The following is a 20,884-nucleotide window of genomic DNA, read 5'->3' on the forward strand; positions in this document are numbered from 1 at the left end:
CAGGATGATTAGCTCTTTAGTAAATGAAGGCCAGTTTCCTTGAAGCCTTTAGTTTTTGTAAATGCATTTTAGTGTTTTTGAAAAAGATTTTAAAATAATGAGAAACACTTTTTAAAGCTGCTTTATTTAAAGCTATTTGCATATTTCAGTAGCTTAAATAAATTATTATTGAAAGCAAGGTTTTCCACACCTCTAATTTTGTGTCCCAAAGTGGGACTTCTGAAAGAATCTTAAGCCACTGACAGACATGGAAAAAAAAATGGTGCTTTACTGGAAGAGGAGTCGTGTGGTTTGACCTGGCTCACCTAGCATCTGTATAAAATGGGAGCTTCACCTGAGCTTTTTGGCATTTTTATCTAAAGCTGATTAAATTGGCTATTAGATAAAAGTGCCAAAAAACCCCACTGAAGGTCTGATCTATACAGACATTAGACAAGCCAGAGCAAACTGACGCAGCTCCTCTTCTGGGCATGCGCTGTACTCATTGCGGGAGTGCACTGAGCTGAAAGTAAAGCACTGGTTTGTTGTGTCCCCCCCGCTCCTCGTCCTGTGTCTGTCAGTGGCATTAGTGATTTGGGTACGTTAGTACCCAGTGTGGGTAGAAGTGATTTTGAAAATCTCACTTGGGGATAACTAAATATGGATTGAAGATCTTTGATTTGAACTCTGATTTTCCAAAATTGCAAGAAAAAATATGTAAGTACCCAATTGGAGTCAAGATTGCCCAATTTTATTGGTGTTTTTCAGGTATTAAAGCCATTTGGTCTTCATTTATGTGCATCACTATACACTTAAGTATGCATATGTATCAGTACAGCAGCACATAAGTAGACAAAACTGATAAATTTACTGAGGATTGGCTGTTCGTATAGAATAATAGATATATTTTAATTTTTGCTGCTAATCATTTTAGAGAAGAAAGCTCAATTTCATCTCATCCCAACAACAGAGGTACACAATGAAAGCCCTGCTGATGCTATTTTTTTTTTTCTAGCAAAATATCATATTACCTCTACTAATGGGAAGGTTAGGATCAGGTAAGGCAGCAGTGTTTTACCACAGCATTATCTAGATCTTCTCTGAGTGGAGTTGGACATCATGGTGTTAATCAGAGTGGTTGCTTCGTGAAGCCGTGTCTACACTAGCACTCTTCCCCCATTCCTTCCTCTAGTACAGTAGAAACAATAATAGCAATGCTAGGAAACTTTTGGCAAAGAACCAGATGTAGATAAAGTCATTGAGGAAGGCTTCTTTCCAAATAATAAATGTTGCATTTCTGTTTTTATTCTGCAATTTATTGTCAGCATTATTTTACCCAGACAATTCAGTCCCACTTTCCCACAGACGTTTTACAAATGCTTTTTTGGAAATACATCTGATAGTTATCTCAAAGCGTCTAAATTAAGCTTTTTAGATTCAGCATTGCTGAAATGTAACTTTTTTTTCCCCAGGATGTTTTGACCAGTGCTAAAACAATATCTTTTATCCCAGGAATCAGTGTGTGGTACCTGTTATATGTTATAGAATTAACTGCAGCCTAATGTTTCCTGTGAGATTTCTCCACTCTAAAAGTTTCTGTTCCAGGGAGTGAAAACAATAGCTCTTATCACAGGCAGTGGTCTACTTTCAACTGTGTTTTCTATATGGCTGGCTCAGTAGCTGCTAATCTTGTGGTGATCCGTGGTGGATGAAGTATATTGCTTTTATAAAAGCTCAACAGACTTTTTGTCCTTCTGTTTCTCTTGCCACTTGCAAAGGCCAGACAGGATTCTTGTCTATTATATTACTTAAATATAGATTTGCCCCTATAGAAAGAGACGCAGTATATAGTTTCTTGCTTCTCTTGAATATTGTTTTTTTTCTAGATAGAGGAATTATAAAAGCAACTGTGAGACTTTGTTTTAATACTTGTTAAACAGCTAAATTCAGGTAAGACAAATGTGGTCATAAAATAACAAATATTAATTGCAGCAAGCATTTAGCTTTATAATGAGGAGCTGTGACTGATTTACTGTTCCTCCTTAAAGTGCTCCCCTCTAACAGCTAACAGCCCTTAACTTGAGCTTGTCACCTTCCCACAGGCAAAGTTCATGCTTTAACCGCCAGGCTAAGCTCTCCTCTTGGGGATGGTGGGTTGTCTTCCATTTTTCTTGCTGGAACTGTTCTGCTTGGTGTAAGTAAATAGTCTCTGCCAGAAAATAGCAGGGTACTGGGTTCAAATCTTTGCTCCAGTGAGTATATATGATAACAGTTGTACTTTCAAAAGTTGTTATCTACCTGTCTAGACAGGAAAGAAAAGGTACAGTGCCCATACTTAAGTAATGTTATATAATCAGCTAGGAGCCTAGGAGGCTGTGCTTTTACTGCTGGAGAGGTAAGGTCCAAATGGAATATGATAGGAATCAGTAGATTTTAATAGCTACTGGCAGCCGTGAAAAGTCTTTGTGTTTACCCAGACTTTTACCATAGAAAGAGTCTGTTCATTTAACTCTTACCAGCAGTACAGTTTTGCATAATTTCAGTATTCTTACTTCTCTAACCAGAAGTAGCAGATTTTGTTTGGGTGGGGCAAATGAAGATAACTGTAAGTTGTCTGTCTGTGTTGTCTTTCAGCTTAGTTCCCATCAGTATGAGCAATATCAGAACATTTAATAAAGAGAACAGAACCTAATGCCTGTGTAGTCTGGGTGGCTGGATCGTGTGAAGTTTCTGCTTAGGAGTTGCAAGGAATTAGGAAGCTGAGTCGAAGTCTGAGAATTCTGAATTGGGTCTAAAACTTAAATACCTTTAAACAATTTTACCTTTTAATAATGAAATACTAATCAGAGAAATATGACATCTCCAAAAATAGTGTCACCACAGAATATCTAGTATTAGAGAGCCAAAGAATCTGTGGAAGACGTGACCAAAAACTGGATCTCTGCTAATGCTCCTGTTAGCTGCCCATATTATGAGGACTTGGACTGCATTGTTGCAAACAGCTTTGCCACCACCAAACCCAACAATGATACAGTATTTATTTGTCTACAGAGCATCCCAAACAGCTCAACACAACCCCCAGAGTTCCTTTAATTCACCTATACAGGGGTATGATTGCCATATTTGGGGTCTGTAAGGAATTTTACCTCCCATGGGCAGATTGGTACAGACTGCGGGGGGGGTGGGTTGTCTTGCTCTGTAGTGGCTGGTGTAGCCATCTCCCTTTGATCACTCGAGCATATTTTAAAATCCTTCACAGCTGCAGAGCATTGGCTGCCCTTGTCCCATTGCTTTACCTGTGGTGGGTTAGGGTATCATATGTTGTGGTTGTGTCAGGATTCACTGTGTGGTTTTGCTAATAGGTTTATCTAGGAGTGTCAAAGATACAGCCTGTGGCCCAGATCCAGCCCAGAGAGCCCCATCATCTAGCTCCTGGTGTTGCCCTTGGGTCTGCAGTTTACCCACGTTGTGCCTGTTTTGGCCAGCCTCAAATCTGTGCTGCACACAGCGCCTGCCTCAGCCAGTCCGGGACATGTAGCACCTCCCCAGTTGGTTTCGAATACGTGCTGCATGCAGCATCTGCTCTGGCCAGTCTGGGACTCATACAGCATGAGTGGAGGCCATGTGCAGTGTGCATCCCAGACCAGCCCTGCAGATGGACTAGATGACCTCTGATGATCCCTTCTAGCCCTATGATTCTGTGATGACCAGAAGGAAATAAGTCAGGGCAGTCAAAAGCTTGGGACTTAGCAGGTGGAAAGCTATACCCAAGTTTCTGTGGAAGAAAGCTCTGTAGTCAGATCTTTCAGCTTGAAAATTCTGCAGAAAACTATGTGCCATATTATTTCATAAGTGCAGTGGTGTAAGGGCTGAGATGGAGCTGGGGGGTGTTAAACTAGAAGTTAGGAGCCTCTTTTTGCCTATGCAGCACGTAACTCCCTTCCTTTTGTATTCAAAATTATGTTCATGCCAGAGATATAGATAGTGCTTTAAACACCTATTGATAGCATCCCACCATCTGAATTGAATGTATCCACCCAAACACCTACCCAGTGGTCTGTTACAGATTTGAAAAGCAGGAACTCCAAGGTACAGAGGGTCTTATACTGTGGGAAAGTAATTTGGAAAACTTTGTGTCATCTCCAATTTAAACCTAAAGTGGAAAAAAAAAGTATGGGAGTGGCATCCCAAAGCCTTAAAAAAGAGCAGTACATGCATGGGGACTAGGAGTGGGATTCCAGTCTTTTCCTTGTATTTCCTTGTCTCTCATTAACACATATGTGAAAATAGGATTTATTGCTTACGAAGAGGCTGAAAAATCTGAGGGGTGGGAGGAGAAACTGGAAAGGATCTGTTTCACGAGATATTGAATTCTTCCCAGCAGACAGCTACAAAAGCAGAGCTGTGGAGGTACGGTTTTCTCTAGTCTTCTCAGAAGATTAAAATGGAAGTTGTGACCCTAGAAAGGGATATGGTGCAGACAATGCAGAAGCACACAGCTGTGATGTAGCACTTTTCATTAAAGGACAAGAATTTTGGGGGAGACCTTTTGCTAAAAGCTGTACCTCAGCCTTCCAAGGCCCAGTAAACTGTAGAAAAACAGGTCACAGAGGCCATTCTTTTTATCCATCCAGTTACAAGGCCCTCCCACACTTTCCGCCCCATCCCTCCATAAAACAGGAAAGGAGAACCCTTTCAAACATGTCACCTATGGCTGCTTGCAGACGTTCAAAAACAAAATAAAAAAATGGTACTTTGCTTTAAACTGTGCACTCCTGCACTGAGCCCAGAAGAGGCAGCCCATTAGTTGGACCCATCTTGCCCAACGTCTGTGTAGGTCAGGCACCTTTTTTGGTGCTTTTATGTAATAGCTGATTGAATTGGCTTTAGATGAAAATGCCAAAAACCCACTCTGAAGTGCCTGATCTATAATTTGACCCAGCTCTGCAGTGTCTGTAACACGCTGCTGCTTTTGGTAAAATGTGATATTTTAAAAATGTTGTTAACATCTGCAAGCAGCCTATTAGGGTCTGTCCAGACGAGTGTACGTGTGGTATGTGGTGCTGCAGACCTGTTTGTGGCACTGCAAACTGCACACACCACACATGCAGGTGTTTGCCATGCTGCTAATTCGCAGTGGCAGGGAGGTTTTGAGGAAAATCGGGAGATCCTGGTGTAAAAAATACCTGTGCCTGAAAAAAGCAGGATGGCGCATGTGACACCAGCACACACCACCTAAAACCAGAGCCTGGACAGCTAGAGCTATGCTTCAGCTGCCGGCCAGGCTCCACATGCCCAGATTGCCACCGCTGGAGCCTCAGGAGGCCCCCAGGACCCCAAATAAGGCTGCTGGGGCGTCTAAAGTATTTGGAGACTTCACATAATACCAGATGAGTCCTCTTTTTATCATGTATATGTCTTTCTTTTTAAAAAGAAAAGAAAAAAACTGAAAAAAACAGGTGTTGTTTTAACAATGTGTGTCAAGATGGCACAGTAGCATCCCAGGCAGAGATCTCTGCCCTCACTTTAATTGAGTTAGCTGCATTAGCATGGTGTTTCCCTCATGTTAAATTGGCCATAGGTGAGCAAGCTGACTATCCGTCTCTACGCAGTACTCAGTTGCACCCTGCAGATATACATATTGTTTGACATGCACTTTGAATGCTGTTTTTGTTTTTTGTTTTTAAAGAGGGGGAAAAACATAAAATATTCTATAAAGAAAAATGTTCTCTGGTTTTACAGCAGATTGGATGAATAGGTTGCAAAACTGCTGAAGCTCAGGGTTTGAGTATACTGAAATAATAGTCCAACATGGTATCTTAGAGGCATAGTACTGTTGCAGGGTTTGGATTTTTTTTTGTGAGCGGCAGATCTTTGGACTCCTTTAATGATTAGAGTTCCCTAAGATCCCCCAGCTAGGTGTTAGTACCTGTTTTCTGACTAAATTCCAATAGAACACTTGCATTTTGCTGACATTTTTTTTTCTAGACCTATTACACAGCACTAGCTGGTGCTCTTAGATGTTGGTGAAGCAGCACCTAATTGCAGTTTGCAATTTATTTTTAACGTGTCAGTTCTTTGATCCTTGAATTAAAATTGGATTAACTATCTAAGGATCTCCATTGAAACCAATGACAAAGTTCTCACTGCTTTTAAGAGAGATGGGATTTCACCATGCATTCTCAGTCTCATCAGCTGTTGAAATTCACTGGTTTTCTAGTGGAGTAGTCTTTATTTGTGTACTGTGTTATAAGTGTTCTTATTTTTAATTGGGCTTTTCTGTAATGGATTATAAGGCATATTAAGTTAGGTGAGATGGAGAACCACTAATTCCTATTTCTTCATTTAGTATTGCAGGGACTTGAACAGAATGCCCTTGGTGGTGAACGTGTGGCAATATATTCTGGTCTTGTTGTATCATCAGCTACCTATTCCCATACCTTGCTATGTAAAGATAAAATGTTTTCTTGCTAGGAAGTAGTAAAGTATGCACACAGTTGATAAGGACTCTGAAAACTTGGTCATTTGGGTTCTTAGGACGTTTAAAAATTATATCCATGCTAGGTTTTTTTATGTTCTTACATGAAGGTAAAAAAAACTTATTGAAAGTGCGTAATAAATTTTCTGCTAATGCTTTGCATGTATACAAAGCAGTTCTTACAGTTGGCTTCAACAAACGGTCTTAACATTTTTATTCATAAACACAGGGTAGAACCATTTTCTGTGTCTTCAGCATATTTGTTTTTCAGACTTATCCATTGGGTCGAATTGTCCCAATACTTTGTGGGTTTTTTTGAGTGAGAGAGAGTCACATATTGAGCTTATTTGAGCAAAAAGCAAGAATTCCCATGTCATGTTGCTGGTTGGTACCAGCTAATGAGATACAGTGCTCAGCCTCTCAAAGTTTCTGGCTTTCTTTTTTTCCTACTTTATTGATTGTGGTCTGTATGTGCGCATAATCCTGGAAACTTGGAATTTGGGGTAGTTTACTGGAAAAAAAAAGTGTAGATTGTCTGTTATGCTTTTGGATTTTTTAAATTAACATCTTCAATGATTGATAATTCCCAAATCTGTTAAAGTGTTTAGGCAATTACAGTCTGGAGATGTCATCTATTTTGGTTTGCTATAGATGGAGCAGATTTAGGTTCATTTTTTGGCAGTAGGGGCGGAGAGAGAGAGACTTCTAAACACCATTTTAAATTATGACATAGTTTCTGCAATACATAAAAGTTTAAAACAAATAAGGTTGTATCTTCCTTTGTTTTGCTCTTTCTTTGTTTACTGAAAGAGAATATAAACTGAAGTATATGAATATCACAGAATATCTTTACTTTATATTAGTAATGATTTAATTTGTCATGCCAAAATAAGGGACAAACTGTCTTGAAAGCCCCCTAAAGAATTGGTAGAACCAAGCCCTGTAGCAGAACACCAGGCTTTCCATTTTCTCTAGTAATCAGGCTGTGAGGGGGAAGTTGTTATGCAGGAAAAATGAGGTGTCAGCTGGGTCTTGTGGGGAGAGGGAGTTTTTTTTCTGAGAGTTATTGTTATAAGGGTTTGACCCAGCTTACAATTTGAAATATGTAGGCTATAGTTTGAATTTTTGGATTCTTATCCCAAATCCTGTATTTGTAGAGGTCCACCTGTTGGAGTTAGGCCTTTTCATACTCGGCCTTTCACACTCAGATCAACTGTCAGAGCTACAATGTACAAATAATGGGTCATATGAGCATATCTGTGCAGAGTGCAGAAAGAGGAGACAGAAATTTATATATTTGAACTTTTATTATCTGAAAACAGATTCTGTGCCAACAGTTCAAAAAATGTAGTAGTTATCTAAATTAGTGCACTTCTCACCCCTCCAGTTTGCTTTGGGATTATTGTTCACTTATCCGTAATGGAGTAGTTGGGTGCTGCTGTTTGCTTCCTGACATTTTGAAACATTTTGTATTAATATTTAAGTTGTTTCTTTACTTTTATTAACTTTGTTTCTGTTGCCTTCCAAGATCAAAATGGAGATCTGGATGTAGGGGACAGTTGGGAAGCAGTAGCATATAAGGGCTACCAGGGCACTAGCCCTGGGTAACACCCAAGTTGGGGTGGCCACCAGAAAGTAGTGGACGGCATCTGACCCTGCCATCCTTACTTGCTCTCCATCTGTACTTTCTAGCTTGGTCCGTGCAGCAAGCAATGACAGTGCAGGAGCATGGGTCAGTGAGTGAAAAGTGTTCTGAGAAATGTAGTTTTCATGAGTGGCAGCACTTGGAAATCACTGCTGCTGAGGGTAGATGTCACCTCATTGCTTTGTGGATGAAAAATGGCATTTTTCTGCCCACTTAACATGTCTCTCTGTAGCAGAAAAAAGAGGTGATATTTCACCTCAGCAGCAGCAGGAGTTTCTGCTGTTGCTTTTGTACCAGAGGAGCCAGAGCCCTGTAAAGAACATAGAGGAAGAGGACGGAGGGAGGACTACCTTCGATGCAGTCCTGGCCAGGTATGCTTCTGTGGGGAAGCATGGTTGGGATTGGCCAAAGGGTTTGCTTGGAAGTGTTAGTCTGGGTAGGTGATGGGGGGGAAGTTGGAAGAGGAAGGGAGTTGGGGGACACAGGTTTAGGGATGCTGTTAAGGGAATCCTATCTGTAGGTTTTTGTCTATTTATTGCAAGCCGCTCTGAGCCTTTTGGATAGGTTGGGATATAAGTCTAATAAGTTAGATAAATCTAATAAACAAATATCTTTTATTTGATATTAAAGATATCAAATAAAAGATATTTTATTTGAATGGTTATAAATATCACCATTTAGTATAGGTCAAATAAATATAATTGTATAGAAGCTGCAGAATTTCACAAAGAGACTGTAAAGTGAAAGCAAGACCTCATCTTTTATTACTATAGATGAGTCGCAGGTTGGCAGAGAGCCTACAAAAAGATCAGCAGTGGTGTATGTGTACCCCCTCCACCATAGACAGCACCATCAATTTATTAAAAGTAATGTCTCCTTCTATTCAGTGTTTGGCACTTTTAAAAAAGATTTAAGCCTCAAGGTTCAACTGTAAAAAAATAAAAATAAAATAAAATAAAAAAGCTTTTTGTTTTCACAGAAGTTGATGAAATTGGCAAAGCTTCCTTCTTTAAAACAATAATCTTATTCTTTTTAAATAATTCACGTCTGTCTGTATACTTACTTGCTAGTTCCTGTATTTTATGGGAAACTTGGCATGTCTAAAAGTATTGTTCAGCATAATGTGTTCAGCATAAATACTGATCACATGAATTAGAAATTAGAAATCCAAATGACTGGGACATTGGAAGCCAAGCCACTGAACCTACACTTCTTCTTCTTCTTCTTCTTTTTTTTTTTTTAAGGAGGCCAGTGTATTTTTAAATAAAGTTTGTTTTTGTTTGTTTTTGATTTTTTTAGCTGTCCAGCAGCTGTGTTGCTATCTGATATGTAAGATTGCAACATGCTTCCATTTTGCTTCCTAACTTCATTTTAAGTTCCATTAAAAAATCTTCCTTAAAATAAGGGGCTGTTCACTAAAATTTTCCCTAAAACTTGAGGTGAACTGGAGAGGCATGCCTTTTATAATGTTTGATTATAGCCTCTGGACCCTCTCTGGGTCATTCTTAAAATACAGTGCCCAAAACTGGATCCAGTACTCCCAAGTAAGGGTTAATAAGCGTTGAATAGAGAAGTACTGTTATTAACTTTTGTGTCTTGTGCACAATGCTTCAGTTAATGAAGTCCACAATTTGGGCAAACCTTGATTCTTGTGTCACCATATTCTTTTTCTTATTATGTTATGTAAATGCCTAAACTAGAAGCTGTATAAGGTCACTTCTGTTAACCTTCGTCAATTTCTTTTTTTTTCATTTGTCATATTGAGGTTTCAATGTTTGCCCTTTAGTGCAAACCTGACTAAGTGATATATTGCTTACTGAGCATAAGGGCCTGTATGCACATGGGTGACCATCAGTACAGCTAATTTCTTCTTGCTAAGGTAGTTTTCATTTTGGGAGCCCTTTTGGTATAGAAAAAAGAAAGATCAGTTATCTATGCCTTCTTTTCAGAGTGTTTGCATAATGATGTTCCCCTGAAGAGAGAGATTTTTTTTGCATAGGATAACTTCAAATATATTTGCCAAAGTAAAGCATACTAGTCTGTATGGCCCACTTTAGAACTGTTTTAAGGACTTGCCATAGTCTTATCCTCTGACGTAGTAGCAGTGGTTAGGAAGTGCTTACATTTTTTTTTTTGCTGTGAGTTCAGCCACTTTGTTCCCTCACAGAACTCTTGGTTTTGTAACATCTGGTTGTAGTAATTTGTTGTTCTTTAATTTGCCATTCTCTTTCAACACTTCACTTCTCTTTAGTCTCTGACACTGTCTTAGGTTCTGTCTGAAGATTGGAGGTGGGTATGTCCCAAGTCTTTTTGCTGGGGAGATTGACACAAAAGTGACTTGTAGTCTTGTAGTGAAATAGAAAGCCCTCCCTGTCTACTATTGCCTGTCCTTGATTTCTGCCTATTACCTATTCAAACATGGACAAAAAGGTATCTTGGAATTAAGTAAATACAGTATGAGGTTTTTTCCCCCAGTTGGCATGGGGGGAGGAACCCCCTCATCACATACAAAGAAATGGCTATAAAACACATGGCCCACGTTGGGCAGACATGCTGATGGGAACCTACCACAAGCATAGGTTAGCCCATCTGAATAAGATATTCAGGGTATGGAGAGCACCCTGTCCAAGTTTGCAGATGACACCAAGTTTTGGGGCAAAGTTAACACACCGGAGGGCAGGGAGTGGATACAGGCCGATCTGGACAGGTTGGATCAATGGGCAGAATGAAACAGGATGCAATTCAACAAAGGCAAATGCAAGGTACTCCACCTAGGGAGGAGGAATCCCCAGCACACCTATAGGTTGGGGGATGACCTCCTCAGCAGCTCAGTGGCTGAGAGGGATCTTGGAGTCATAGTTGACTCCAAGATGAACATGAGCTGGCAGTGTAATGAAGCCATCAGCAAAGCCAATCACACCTTATTGTGCATTAGCAGATGCATGACCAACAGATTGAGGGAGGTGATGCTCCCCCTCTACATGGCACTAGTCAGGTTGCATTTGGAGTACTGTGTCCAGTTCTGGGTGCTGCACTTCAAGAGGGATGCAGAGAATCTGGAGAGGGTCCAGAGGAGGGCCACTCATATGATTAGTGGCCTCCGTATAAAACCCTACGAGGGGAGGTTGAGAGATCTGGATCTCTTCAGCCTTCACAAGAGACGTCTGAGGGGAGACCTTGTAGCAGCCCTATAAGTTTATCAAGGGAGGACAACAGAGAGTTGGAGATGCGCTATTTACCAGGGCACTCCTAGGAGTAACTAGGAATAATGGGTACAAACTAGTGGAGAGTAGATTCAGGTTAGACATTAGAAAGAAATTCTTCACAGTAAGGGTGGCCAGAATCTGGAATGGGCTGCCAAGAGAGGTGGTACTATCACCTAACTTGGAGGTCTTCAAGAGGAGGCTAGATAGGCACCTGACTGGGGTTGTCTGACCTTGGTTCTTTTCCTGCCTGGGGCAGGGGGTTGGACATGATGATCCTTTGGGGTCCCTTCCAACTCTATAATCTATGAAGCTGTGAATATGGTAGTGGCCATTATGTGCCCTTCATCGCCAACTCTTTTTCGGAGCCATGACATTGCATACCCAGCATCCCTCTTTCGACTCCTCTCTGCCTGGTGCTTATAGTTTGTGTGGTCTTGCCCTGCACAAAGTGAAGCCAGACCAGGTTGTCCTGTGTCTCATCTACGTATACATTTTTGGAAGATCCCAGGATTAGTGACAAGAACACCTAGTTTCGGTTACAAGTGGAAGCTAATTAGCATGTGGATCCTTTGTTTAGGGGGGGTATCTGGAATATACACACATACTGAGCAGTGCTGAGATGTCGAATCATGGTGGAGAGTAGGACTATGCTAATCATATTGTCTAGGCTAAGAGATGATATGACAGAAGGATTCTGGGTGTACATTTTCAGGGCTCACCAGGACTTGAAGTGTTGTTGACTCTGGTTGGCCCCAGCCCAGTGAACTATGTGGTAAAGCATGAGCCTTTTTGCTTTGGACTAATACTATGCATAATTTACCTGGCAGGGGAGATACAACAGTCTCAGCCTTTGGAGGCATCTGAACCCCAAAATCTATGGTCCTGGGGCTTGCACATAGGATTTGGGGAGTATCTGAAGCCCCAAACCAATGGATCTAGGAAGGGAGATACTTGCATGATGGTACAGCTATGTAGACTTGACAGTAGCTCTACTTAGTCGAATTTTGAAATTTGACTATTGGACTTTGCCCAATTGACTCTGGAACTGATTTTGCCCTTGAAATTAAATATATATATCTGTATATTTTTCAAAGGAAGATATAGATGTATATTTTTTCAAAGTTTGCACTAGATTGCCAAAGTGTGTTAATGGACTCCCTGTGTTAAAACTTGCAGCAGTTTAAAAAAAAAAAAAAGTAACATGCATCAATTCTGGATGAATAAAATCTATGGGTACTATGCAGATTGCTACAGCTGTGTTTAATTTCAAGGTTTAATTTCAAACTTGCTCCTCACTTCCATGTGCTTAGGGAGAGCAGGGTCTCACAGTAAGGGGAAGGGGAAAGGGTTTGCCTGGGGAAAAAGTTGTGGGGGGGAAGTAGAGAGCAAAGGGCTACTTGATCCTACAGATTTATTTTGCCTGCTGTAGCAGTGGGAGGGGGATCAATTCAAGGTAGACTTCCAATAATTAGGTTCTATACCTGGAAAATGATAAGAAATTTGTAATTTTTCCATAAATAGAATCTAATTATTGGAGAATTGTCTTATAATTGGTATGAGTCAATATGGTACTTATTTGAGGTAAGTTAATAGCTTGGTCTAATTTATTGTTCATATTTTACTTAAAAGCCTTTTATTTGTTCTATCCTATCTACATAATCAGACATACACACGTGTAAGGTACATAAAGATTGTTTAAAACATTTGTTAAACTTTCTCCAATTATATCTGTGTGTGTGTGTGTGTGTGTGTGTGTACATACATGCACACACATGTCAGTTGAACACAATGTTTTATTGATATATTCACAATTTTAAAGCAATTTGGAAGCCTACCAGTGCCTCAATCATTATAATAAAATAAATTCTAAATACTTATATATTTTGGTGTGTGCTTTTGGCTTTTTTTATCATGGAAAACCAGAACTCCTCCTACCCCCTTCATTCACCAAAATGTGGGTCCCTCTGCCACTGTCACCCCCACTGCTTTGTTGCACAAACACCCTTTCACCCCCGGACAGTCCCCAAGCCCTGGCACTCCAACCCCCACTTACCTGTATCCAGCTGCTGGGGCTACTCCCACACGCCTTGCTGTATGCCGGCCATGTGCGCAGATGCATGTGGTGCTCCCTGCCTCCAGTCGCCCTCCCCCCTGCTCTCCCTCGCCCCAAGCAGCCCCTTTGCAGGCTGTAAAGTTGTCAGCCTGTAAGGGGAAATCCACAAGTTTCCTGCGGTTTCCTTTAGGGCTGGGAGAAGCTTCAGGTGCTGATTCGATTAAGAGGAGATTCAGCCAGATTCAGCAGTCAAATCTCTGAATCCGAATCAAATTGGAAGACTAATAAAAAGGTCTGAATTGATTCAAGGTTCTCTGTATTGATTCAGAAAAGATTTGGAGAGCTTTTGAGATTCGGGCAATCCCCACTCACTGCCACAGGGAGCTGGACTCTGACTCCATGCCGATAAGTAGAGGGTAGGGGGGGTGGGATGGAGGAGGGGGGAGGGAACCATGGGGGGACCCCCGCCAGCCCCATCCACAGCCACCCTGAGCATCCCCTGCCCGCTGTCCCAGTCCCGTCAATGGCTGCCCCACCCAGCCCCAGCTCTTAAATAAAATAAAAAGCCCTGCATTCACCAGCTGCTGCCAGGCAGGGTGGGATGATTCCCACTGTCCTGTACTGCATGAGAGGCTCTGCCATGAGTCCCCCTCTCCTGCCCGCTCTCCCAGCCCCCTGCATGGCTGCCCCACCTGGCCCCAGCTCCTGGCTCTTAAAAAAAAAAAAAAAAAAAAAAAAAAAAAAAAAAAACCCCCCACCCCCCCCGCCACAAACAGCTGCTTAGCTACTGCCCAGCTTCGAATGCCTGCATAGCCCTGTGGAGGAGAGCCCTTTTCAGTTTCTTCTGGAAGAGGTGCTGCTGTCCCAGAGGAAACCAAGGCCTGACAAATGTTGGGCCTTTTCTCCCAGGGTAAAAATGACTGCTCCAAGAGAAAGATCAGGGAAAGGGGGCTTATGGCACAGCCCCACCACACAGTGACTGGCAGTGGGGTGCCCCCCCCCCCGGCCTGGCAGGTGCCGGTGAGTGCGGGGCTTTTTTTTTTTAAATAGCTGGGACACTGGGGACGGGCAGGACAGCCACTGACAGGGCTGCGAGAGTGGGCGGAGGATGGAGCCTGTTTGAGTCAGAGATTTGGCCGATTTGGCAGCAGCCAGATCTTTGAATCAGATTAGGCTGAATCGATTCGGGATAGTGGTTCGAATCACTGAATTGAATCACTGTCTCCTGAATCGGCCAAATCTGAATCCGAATTAAATACTAGCCACTTTGAACAGGCCTAGTTTCCCCTTTAAAGGGGAAAATCCCCGTTTTTCTGTGGTAAATGGAAAACCTGGATCCTTGGCCATTAGGCCCTGTTTTCTTCTTAGGCTTTGGGTACTAGTCCCCCTTGCCCCTCTCCCCTCCCCTCCCCTCCCTCCTCTTTCTTGGTCACCCTGCTGCTTTCTGATTTCTGCTGGGGCACTGCACAGCTTCCCTTTCCCTTTTCCCCCCCCTCACCCCCACCTTCCGTGCCAGACTGTACCTACCCTGAACTGAAGGATAACTGGTAAGCTAACTTGTTATCACTGCACTTACTGGTTAAACAATTATTTGCTAAACCTTTCACATCCCTAAAATGTACCTGTTTGTTTTCCAGCTCTTAAATTATCCTTTTCTTCAAGAATAACTTGAGAAAGAGAAGTGCTTTGTCATTTGCAGTTCTTAGTAGATGGTAATATCTATAACTGAGGGCTGAAGTAAATGATGTAGTATTTTGACCAAAAGAATGTTTAAATAAATATGCTTGTCTTGAGGCACTCTGGTACATGCCAACCTGCCTCCTTAGCCTCACCTTTCTTTTTCTGTCCATTCTTCTATGCTGTCCTGAGCCAGCCATGGCTTGCTGGTGATTATTTAGGCTTATATCCCACCAAATCCAGAAAGGCTCATAGTGGTATACAATAACAGACAAAACCCACAAGATGAGATATTCCTCGTCTCTCAAACCATCTGTCTCCCTTTGCAACAGGTTTGATATCTAGGTTTTAATTCATAGCTTACCTGTCGGATCTTGCATTAGCTAACATAAAATAAAAATTCTAAACACACAAAATATGTTTTATTAAAAAATACAAAACCAAACTTTCTATTTTTTGTTTATAATGACTTGTGCCTTGTTATTTTAATGTAGCTTTATAACACTAATATTCTTTTGGTTCTGAAGATATAGTCTTAAAGAATACGTCTTCCTAGTCCTTTTCTTCAGGTTCTGATAAGCGTGAATAATGATATACCTAATTGAAACAATACGTATCTTGAGGTCAGCAGTCGAGCAGTAGAAATAAAGAGTTGCTGGATGTCTCCTTCCTTGGCAGTTGCAATAGTGAAAGAGGAAGTGATTAGAATAAGTAAGAAAAAAGTAAGATGCAGTAAGCTTAAGCTGCTAGAGACTGTTTCAGCATAAAATGTTCATAAGAATGGAGTAGATGGTGAAGTGGGGAAACCCATTCCATGCCTGGATGCCCATTAGAGCTATCAGTTGACTTCAGTTTTCCTCCTACCTGTTGCTGTGCAGGCAAGGGATACCATTTTATTGTGGGAACTTTTGTAATGAAAAAGCTTTGATGGATTTTCTGAGCAGCAGTTGCCCAGTCGTGAGGCTGCAAGGCAATCTATTGAATGGCAACACATGATTGTAGTTACCACCTGGGCACATTGTAGTTTGATGTCTTTATTGGTATGTTTCAAAAGTGTTGTGGGCCTTACTACATGTCACTACTTGATTGTGCAACATGCTGTTTATATTTAGGTTCTTGTAGTTAAAGCTTTTTTTTTCTGGCATTCAAATGTTTCATTATGATGAAACTATAGCTTTGTGCTTGTGATAACAAACATGACTTAAAATCTTTTTATAACCAAGAACAAGATGAACATTTGTTTTTGTTTTCTAAAATCTTGATACTCAAACGTACAAAAAGGACATAGGGCAAAAGTCAGCTTTAAAAAAGCTGCTGTTTGTATTCTGCTTACTGTGTGCATGGCACTACCAAGAACCAACAACTAATCCAAGAAAAGCTTAACAGTGAGCATTTTATGATCCTTCCATCCTTTCTGCAAGGAACTAATCTAGCTTTCATATGCTGTCAGATAAATTTAAATCATTCAAGTTGTTCCAGTTAGTTATGGGAGGTTTTCTTAAGTCCTCGAACCCTTGTGCCAAACTCTCTTCCCAGTTAATGGTTCTGTCCCCCGTATTTGATACGTTTAATATTGTTGAGACACAGGAGAGGAGAAAGAAACCCAAATGTTTTTTTCAAGATTTCTAAAGTGTAGAAAATGAATTGAAGTTTTATGGTAAGAATCTGTCATAGTAAATTCTTACCTAAATTTTGTTAGGGCTCAGATGAGTATCTGAATATTTTAAGAGATGACAGATTTGCAGTTGAGTTTATGGAACTCGTTTTTAGTTTCAAAACTAGAAGCCTGAAAATTTGTGGCTTAGTCCTAAGATTCACATGTATTTGTCTTTTTTTTAAACTCAGAACCCTGAATATATTCATATTAAAGTTTTTCTGCTAAATGTTCTCTCGTTATTACCAGGGGGTACATCTACATGTGCTATTAATGAACAACAATAAACTCTGTTGCATACCATGCCAGAATTTATTGCTCCCAGATGCTGTATTTGAACCTGTACCCAAGACTGTGACACATGCTGTTAGGGGCCCTGAAGCTCAGCTTGCCAGCGCAGAGCTGCTCTAGCCTGGCTCAACGTGCTGCAGAGGAGCTGGCTGAGGCATGAGAGTGCTCCAGTGCAAGTCTAGCCGGCAGGCAGCCGCCTCACTGAAGCACCCTTTTGCCACAGCCAGCTCCATCAGTGTCTGCGTGTCTTCTACCCCTGTTCTCATTGCAACTTTCAGCATTCTGAGGCTTTAGGAGTTCTAATTCAAAGGCTACAGCCCTATCTACCACGTTCTGTGGTAGTACTCTTCGTTTCTAAATATAAAAGTTGCATTTTTTGGGGGAAGGGTCCTGATAAAATTGTTTATTGAGACTTTTTGCACAAAATGAATATATTTTAAACTTTTCCACAGATGTCTAAATTCATGTACATATTGTAAAACGAAGCATGCCCGAGGAGACCTAGCAAGTTATCCAGTTGAAGAGCTAGTGGACAGAGCCAAACAGTCTTTTCAAGGTAAGGGACTTTCTGCTGTACCCAAGTCACTTTTGAAGTACCTTACTCTCATAAGGAATTTCCATATAGATAATGGACACGGATGGCAGTTGGTTATTGAATTATTTGTATTCTGAGTATGTCGAAAGTGCATGTGCTGGTGCCTCTTGGCCCCCTCTACACATTACAAGTATCATGCAATTAACTGGTTAATTGTGTAGTTATGTTGAGACCAGCTACATGTGCAAAGTTGCTGTCGTGCCATAAAAAAATCCAACCAGCTATCAAGTTAGACCTCAAAAATGTATATTGACTTTATAGCTGGTTCTGTTGAGCTTTAATTTGCATGTGTAGCAGGGTCTCCCAAGCAGCTGGGAGTCCCATCATGCAATGGGGCTCTCAGCTGCAGGGGTGCACCATGTCCACCTGAGGCTGGGAGTCCAGCTGGGTCCCAGCACCTGTGGGTTGCAGCTGTGATCTTCCAGCCTCAGCAGTGCTTGCGGCTCCCAGGGTTGGGAGATCATGGCTGCCATGTTCTACTAGCCTTGGGGTAGGGGGGCATGCAAAGGGTTATAACCCCATCGGAGCTACAGCAGCTGTGATCTCCCAGTCCTGGAGGTTTCACACCCCCCCAGACTGAGAGATCAGAGCAGCTGCCATCTTCCAGCCATGGGGGTCTCACACATCCCCGATGCTGGGAGTTCTCAGAATCAGGCCCCCCGCTCTGGCAATAAGGCACAATGGGATCTAATTTATGATTGTGTGGATTGTGCATTAGATTCTATTGCGCCCTTTACCTGCACATCTAGAGGGTCCCTCTAATTCTGTTCTAGTGTTAGTATGTTATGCACCTGTTCTGTGGTAATATTAGCTTCCAAAAGAAATGCAGGTTTTTAGTGGGTATAAATTATGTATTAAGCATAATACATGTCAGGATTTATTAATGATGATGGGGATCTTTACTTTAGAATTTTTTTTGCCTTTATTTTAAAAAGAAGTAGAGGAGAAACATTTTTTCTTTCAGACCCTTTTCTTGGAGAGTAGAAATTGCTTACGTACTAAAACAGATTTTGTGGATTGTTAATCCTTCCCTTTGTGTATTTTGACATAGTGATTCAATTATTTTACATAAAAATCCGGTTCCTGTATGCCAACAGAAAAAAAAAAAATTGTTAAAGCTTCATTGCAATACTTAAAATTCCGTAGTTTTAGAATGAAGTGCTTTTCCGCCAAATTGGCTCTTTTTAGTTCCTCTAAGATGCATCCATCAGTGACAGAGTTTAAGGATTTATTCTAAAGTAATTAAGACCTAGAGTTTCTTTTGTAGGAGAGAGTGAATGGTTTGTATGTTTTAACCTCAGTGGAAAAAATGTAATGGTGTTGTTTTATATATTGTTGGATTTGTGAGCATTTAATTGGAATCTCTTATATGCCACCATTTTCTAGGGTTTCTGTCTTTCCAAAACTCATATGCTTGATTGGGAAGTGTTACAGTCTGTGTAAAAATACTAATGCTTAGAGTTTGTCTTGGAGTACATATTTCACTTTCCCCTTCCTACATGGCAGTTGATATACAAATATTGTGCCAATGTAATTTTTGGTGTAACCTGACTAAATTCGTTGTTGTTGTTCCAGAGATAAATTTACTTACTATGTTAAAGTAGTTTAGCTATTGTAGAATAAACCAAGGTAATTCAGATTGAAGGGCTTCTCTTTACATTTGCAAATCATACTTCTGCACCTAGATACAGCATCAAATATAGCTTGTGATGTCAAAAGGTTTTTCAGACACCTGCAGTATATAAGCACAAAAAAATATGGATTATGCTTAATACATCATTCATACTTAATTATGAATATCTTGGTGTTTAATTGGACCAGAATATAAAAGTCCTTACTTCTGTGGAATAAAAATTGAAACATAGACATAGGTTTCTAGGGTCTGGCTATAAATCATAAATGGATGCTTTAGGAATTACTAAACCACAACACTTAAGCTAAGTATAGACATTTAGAAAGCCAGAGGCAGAATTAATCAAACCGTTCTGGGTTTCTATAAAATGAGAAGAATAGATTAGGAATGAACAGAACACACATTCTCCCATCAGGGGATGGGGATAGATGGGGACTGGGATGCCTGAATTGGCTGAGGACAGGAGGCTGGGAGCACTCCTACATGCTTCCCAGCATGTTGGATATGCTGAAGGCATCTGATCAGCAGACCATGTCTGATTGGCTACTGGGAACATTCCCCCAACCCCCTGCTGTTAGTTCTGGGTGGGGGGGACAGCACAGAATCTCTCCACAGCCCCTCCTCCCTCAGCTGCCAGTGGCGGCCAGGAGGGTGGAAGGAGGGAAGGAAGTAGAGGCCCCCACCTGGCCCCTCCCGACCCAGCCAGAAATCCTGGGGGGAGGGGAAGGCAGCATGTGACAGGTTTTTTCCTCTCTCCTGCAGACTAGCCCAGCATGGTTTCATTCTCTAGCCGCACTGCCTGCCAGCTGAGAGGGGCTGGGTTAGGGGAAGAGACAGCAGAGGCACCTCCTGGCCACCCCCCAAACCCAACCACAACTGCTGGGGGGACATATAGCAGGGGCTTTGTCCCCTCCTTCATTGACTGGCCCAGTGCAGTGTGAAGTTGGGCCAGTCAGTGGGAGTGGGGAGAAAGCCCTCTCCATACCTCCCCCAGCAGCTGTGGCTGGGGGCCTCTGTTTTCCCCCCTTCCCCATCCCACCCTCCTCAGAGGCAGCAACTTGCAGGGGGTGGGGCTGTGCAGCCTGACCCAGCCAGGCAGGGGCAGCAGCAGGGGGAGGGAAAAGGCCCTTCTGCATGAGGGCCCCCATCTCTGCAGACCCCAGCCTGTGGGGGAGGGGGAGGGGGGGCTCCATTCCCCCACTCTTCCCCTCTCCCCCCCCACCTTGCTCCTCTGACAGGCACAGGCAGGACACGGGGCTGGGGAGCAGAGGCTTTGCTTCCTCAGCTCTGTGACAGCCCAGGGGTGGAGCTGGGGCCAGCCCTTCTCAGCTGGAGCAGACTAGCACACGTGGAGGCTTGCCTGCCCTGTGAGGCGGGGTTAGTGGGAGCTGCAGTGACGCCTGGAATGCCAGGGAACTGCAATCTAACTTGAGTTGGGAGGGGATCTGGAGTAGAAGTTTGATAGACTGGTTTAATCTAAACTGATTAACTCTAATACTACATCCATACAGGTCTATCTTAAGCTAGGTTCCACCATTTTTAAACCAATCTATGGGTGGTAAACTTTCAGTGGTGATACATAGGGAGTGCACAGGGGTGCATGCATATCCCCTGAGAGTACCAGTGCACCTCCTGTCCAGGTGTGCTCACTGCTGAGCCCCCCCCCCCCCCCC

At 42.0% G+C, this 20,884-nt stretch overlaps 1 protein-coding gene across 3 annotated transcripts in view; it reads left to right on the forward strand.

Annotated features, from left to right (window-relative positions):
• Positions 1-20,884, forward strand: part of CDKAL1 (CDK5 regulatory subunit associated protein 1 like 1) — a 463,104-nt gene that overhangs the window by 295,412 nt on the left and 146,808 nt on the right. For all 3 annotated transcript variants that reach the window (XM_025205731.1, XM_006024966.2, XM_025205732.1), the window contains one exon: positions 17,436-17,539. In XM_025205731.1, the coding sequence (XP_025061516.1) occupies positions 17,436-17,539 (104 nt within the window). The remainder of the gene's footprint in view (positions 1-17,435; positions 17,540-20,884) is intronic.

The sequence above is a fragment of the Alligator sinensis genome, unplaced genomic scaffold (assembly GCF_000455745.1).
Source record: "Alligator sinensis unplaced genomic scaffold, ASM45574v1 scaffold342_1, whole genome shotgun sequence".
In the NCBI taxonomy this organism is placed as follows: Eukaryota; Metazoa; Chordata; order Crocodylia; family Alligatoridae; genus Alligator; species Alligator sinensis.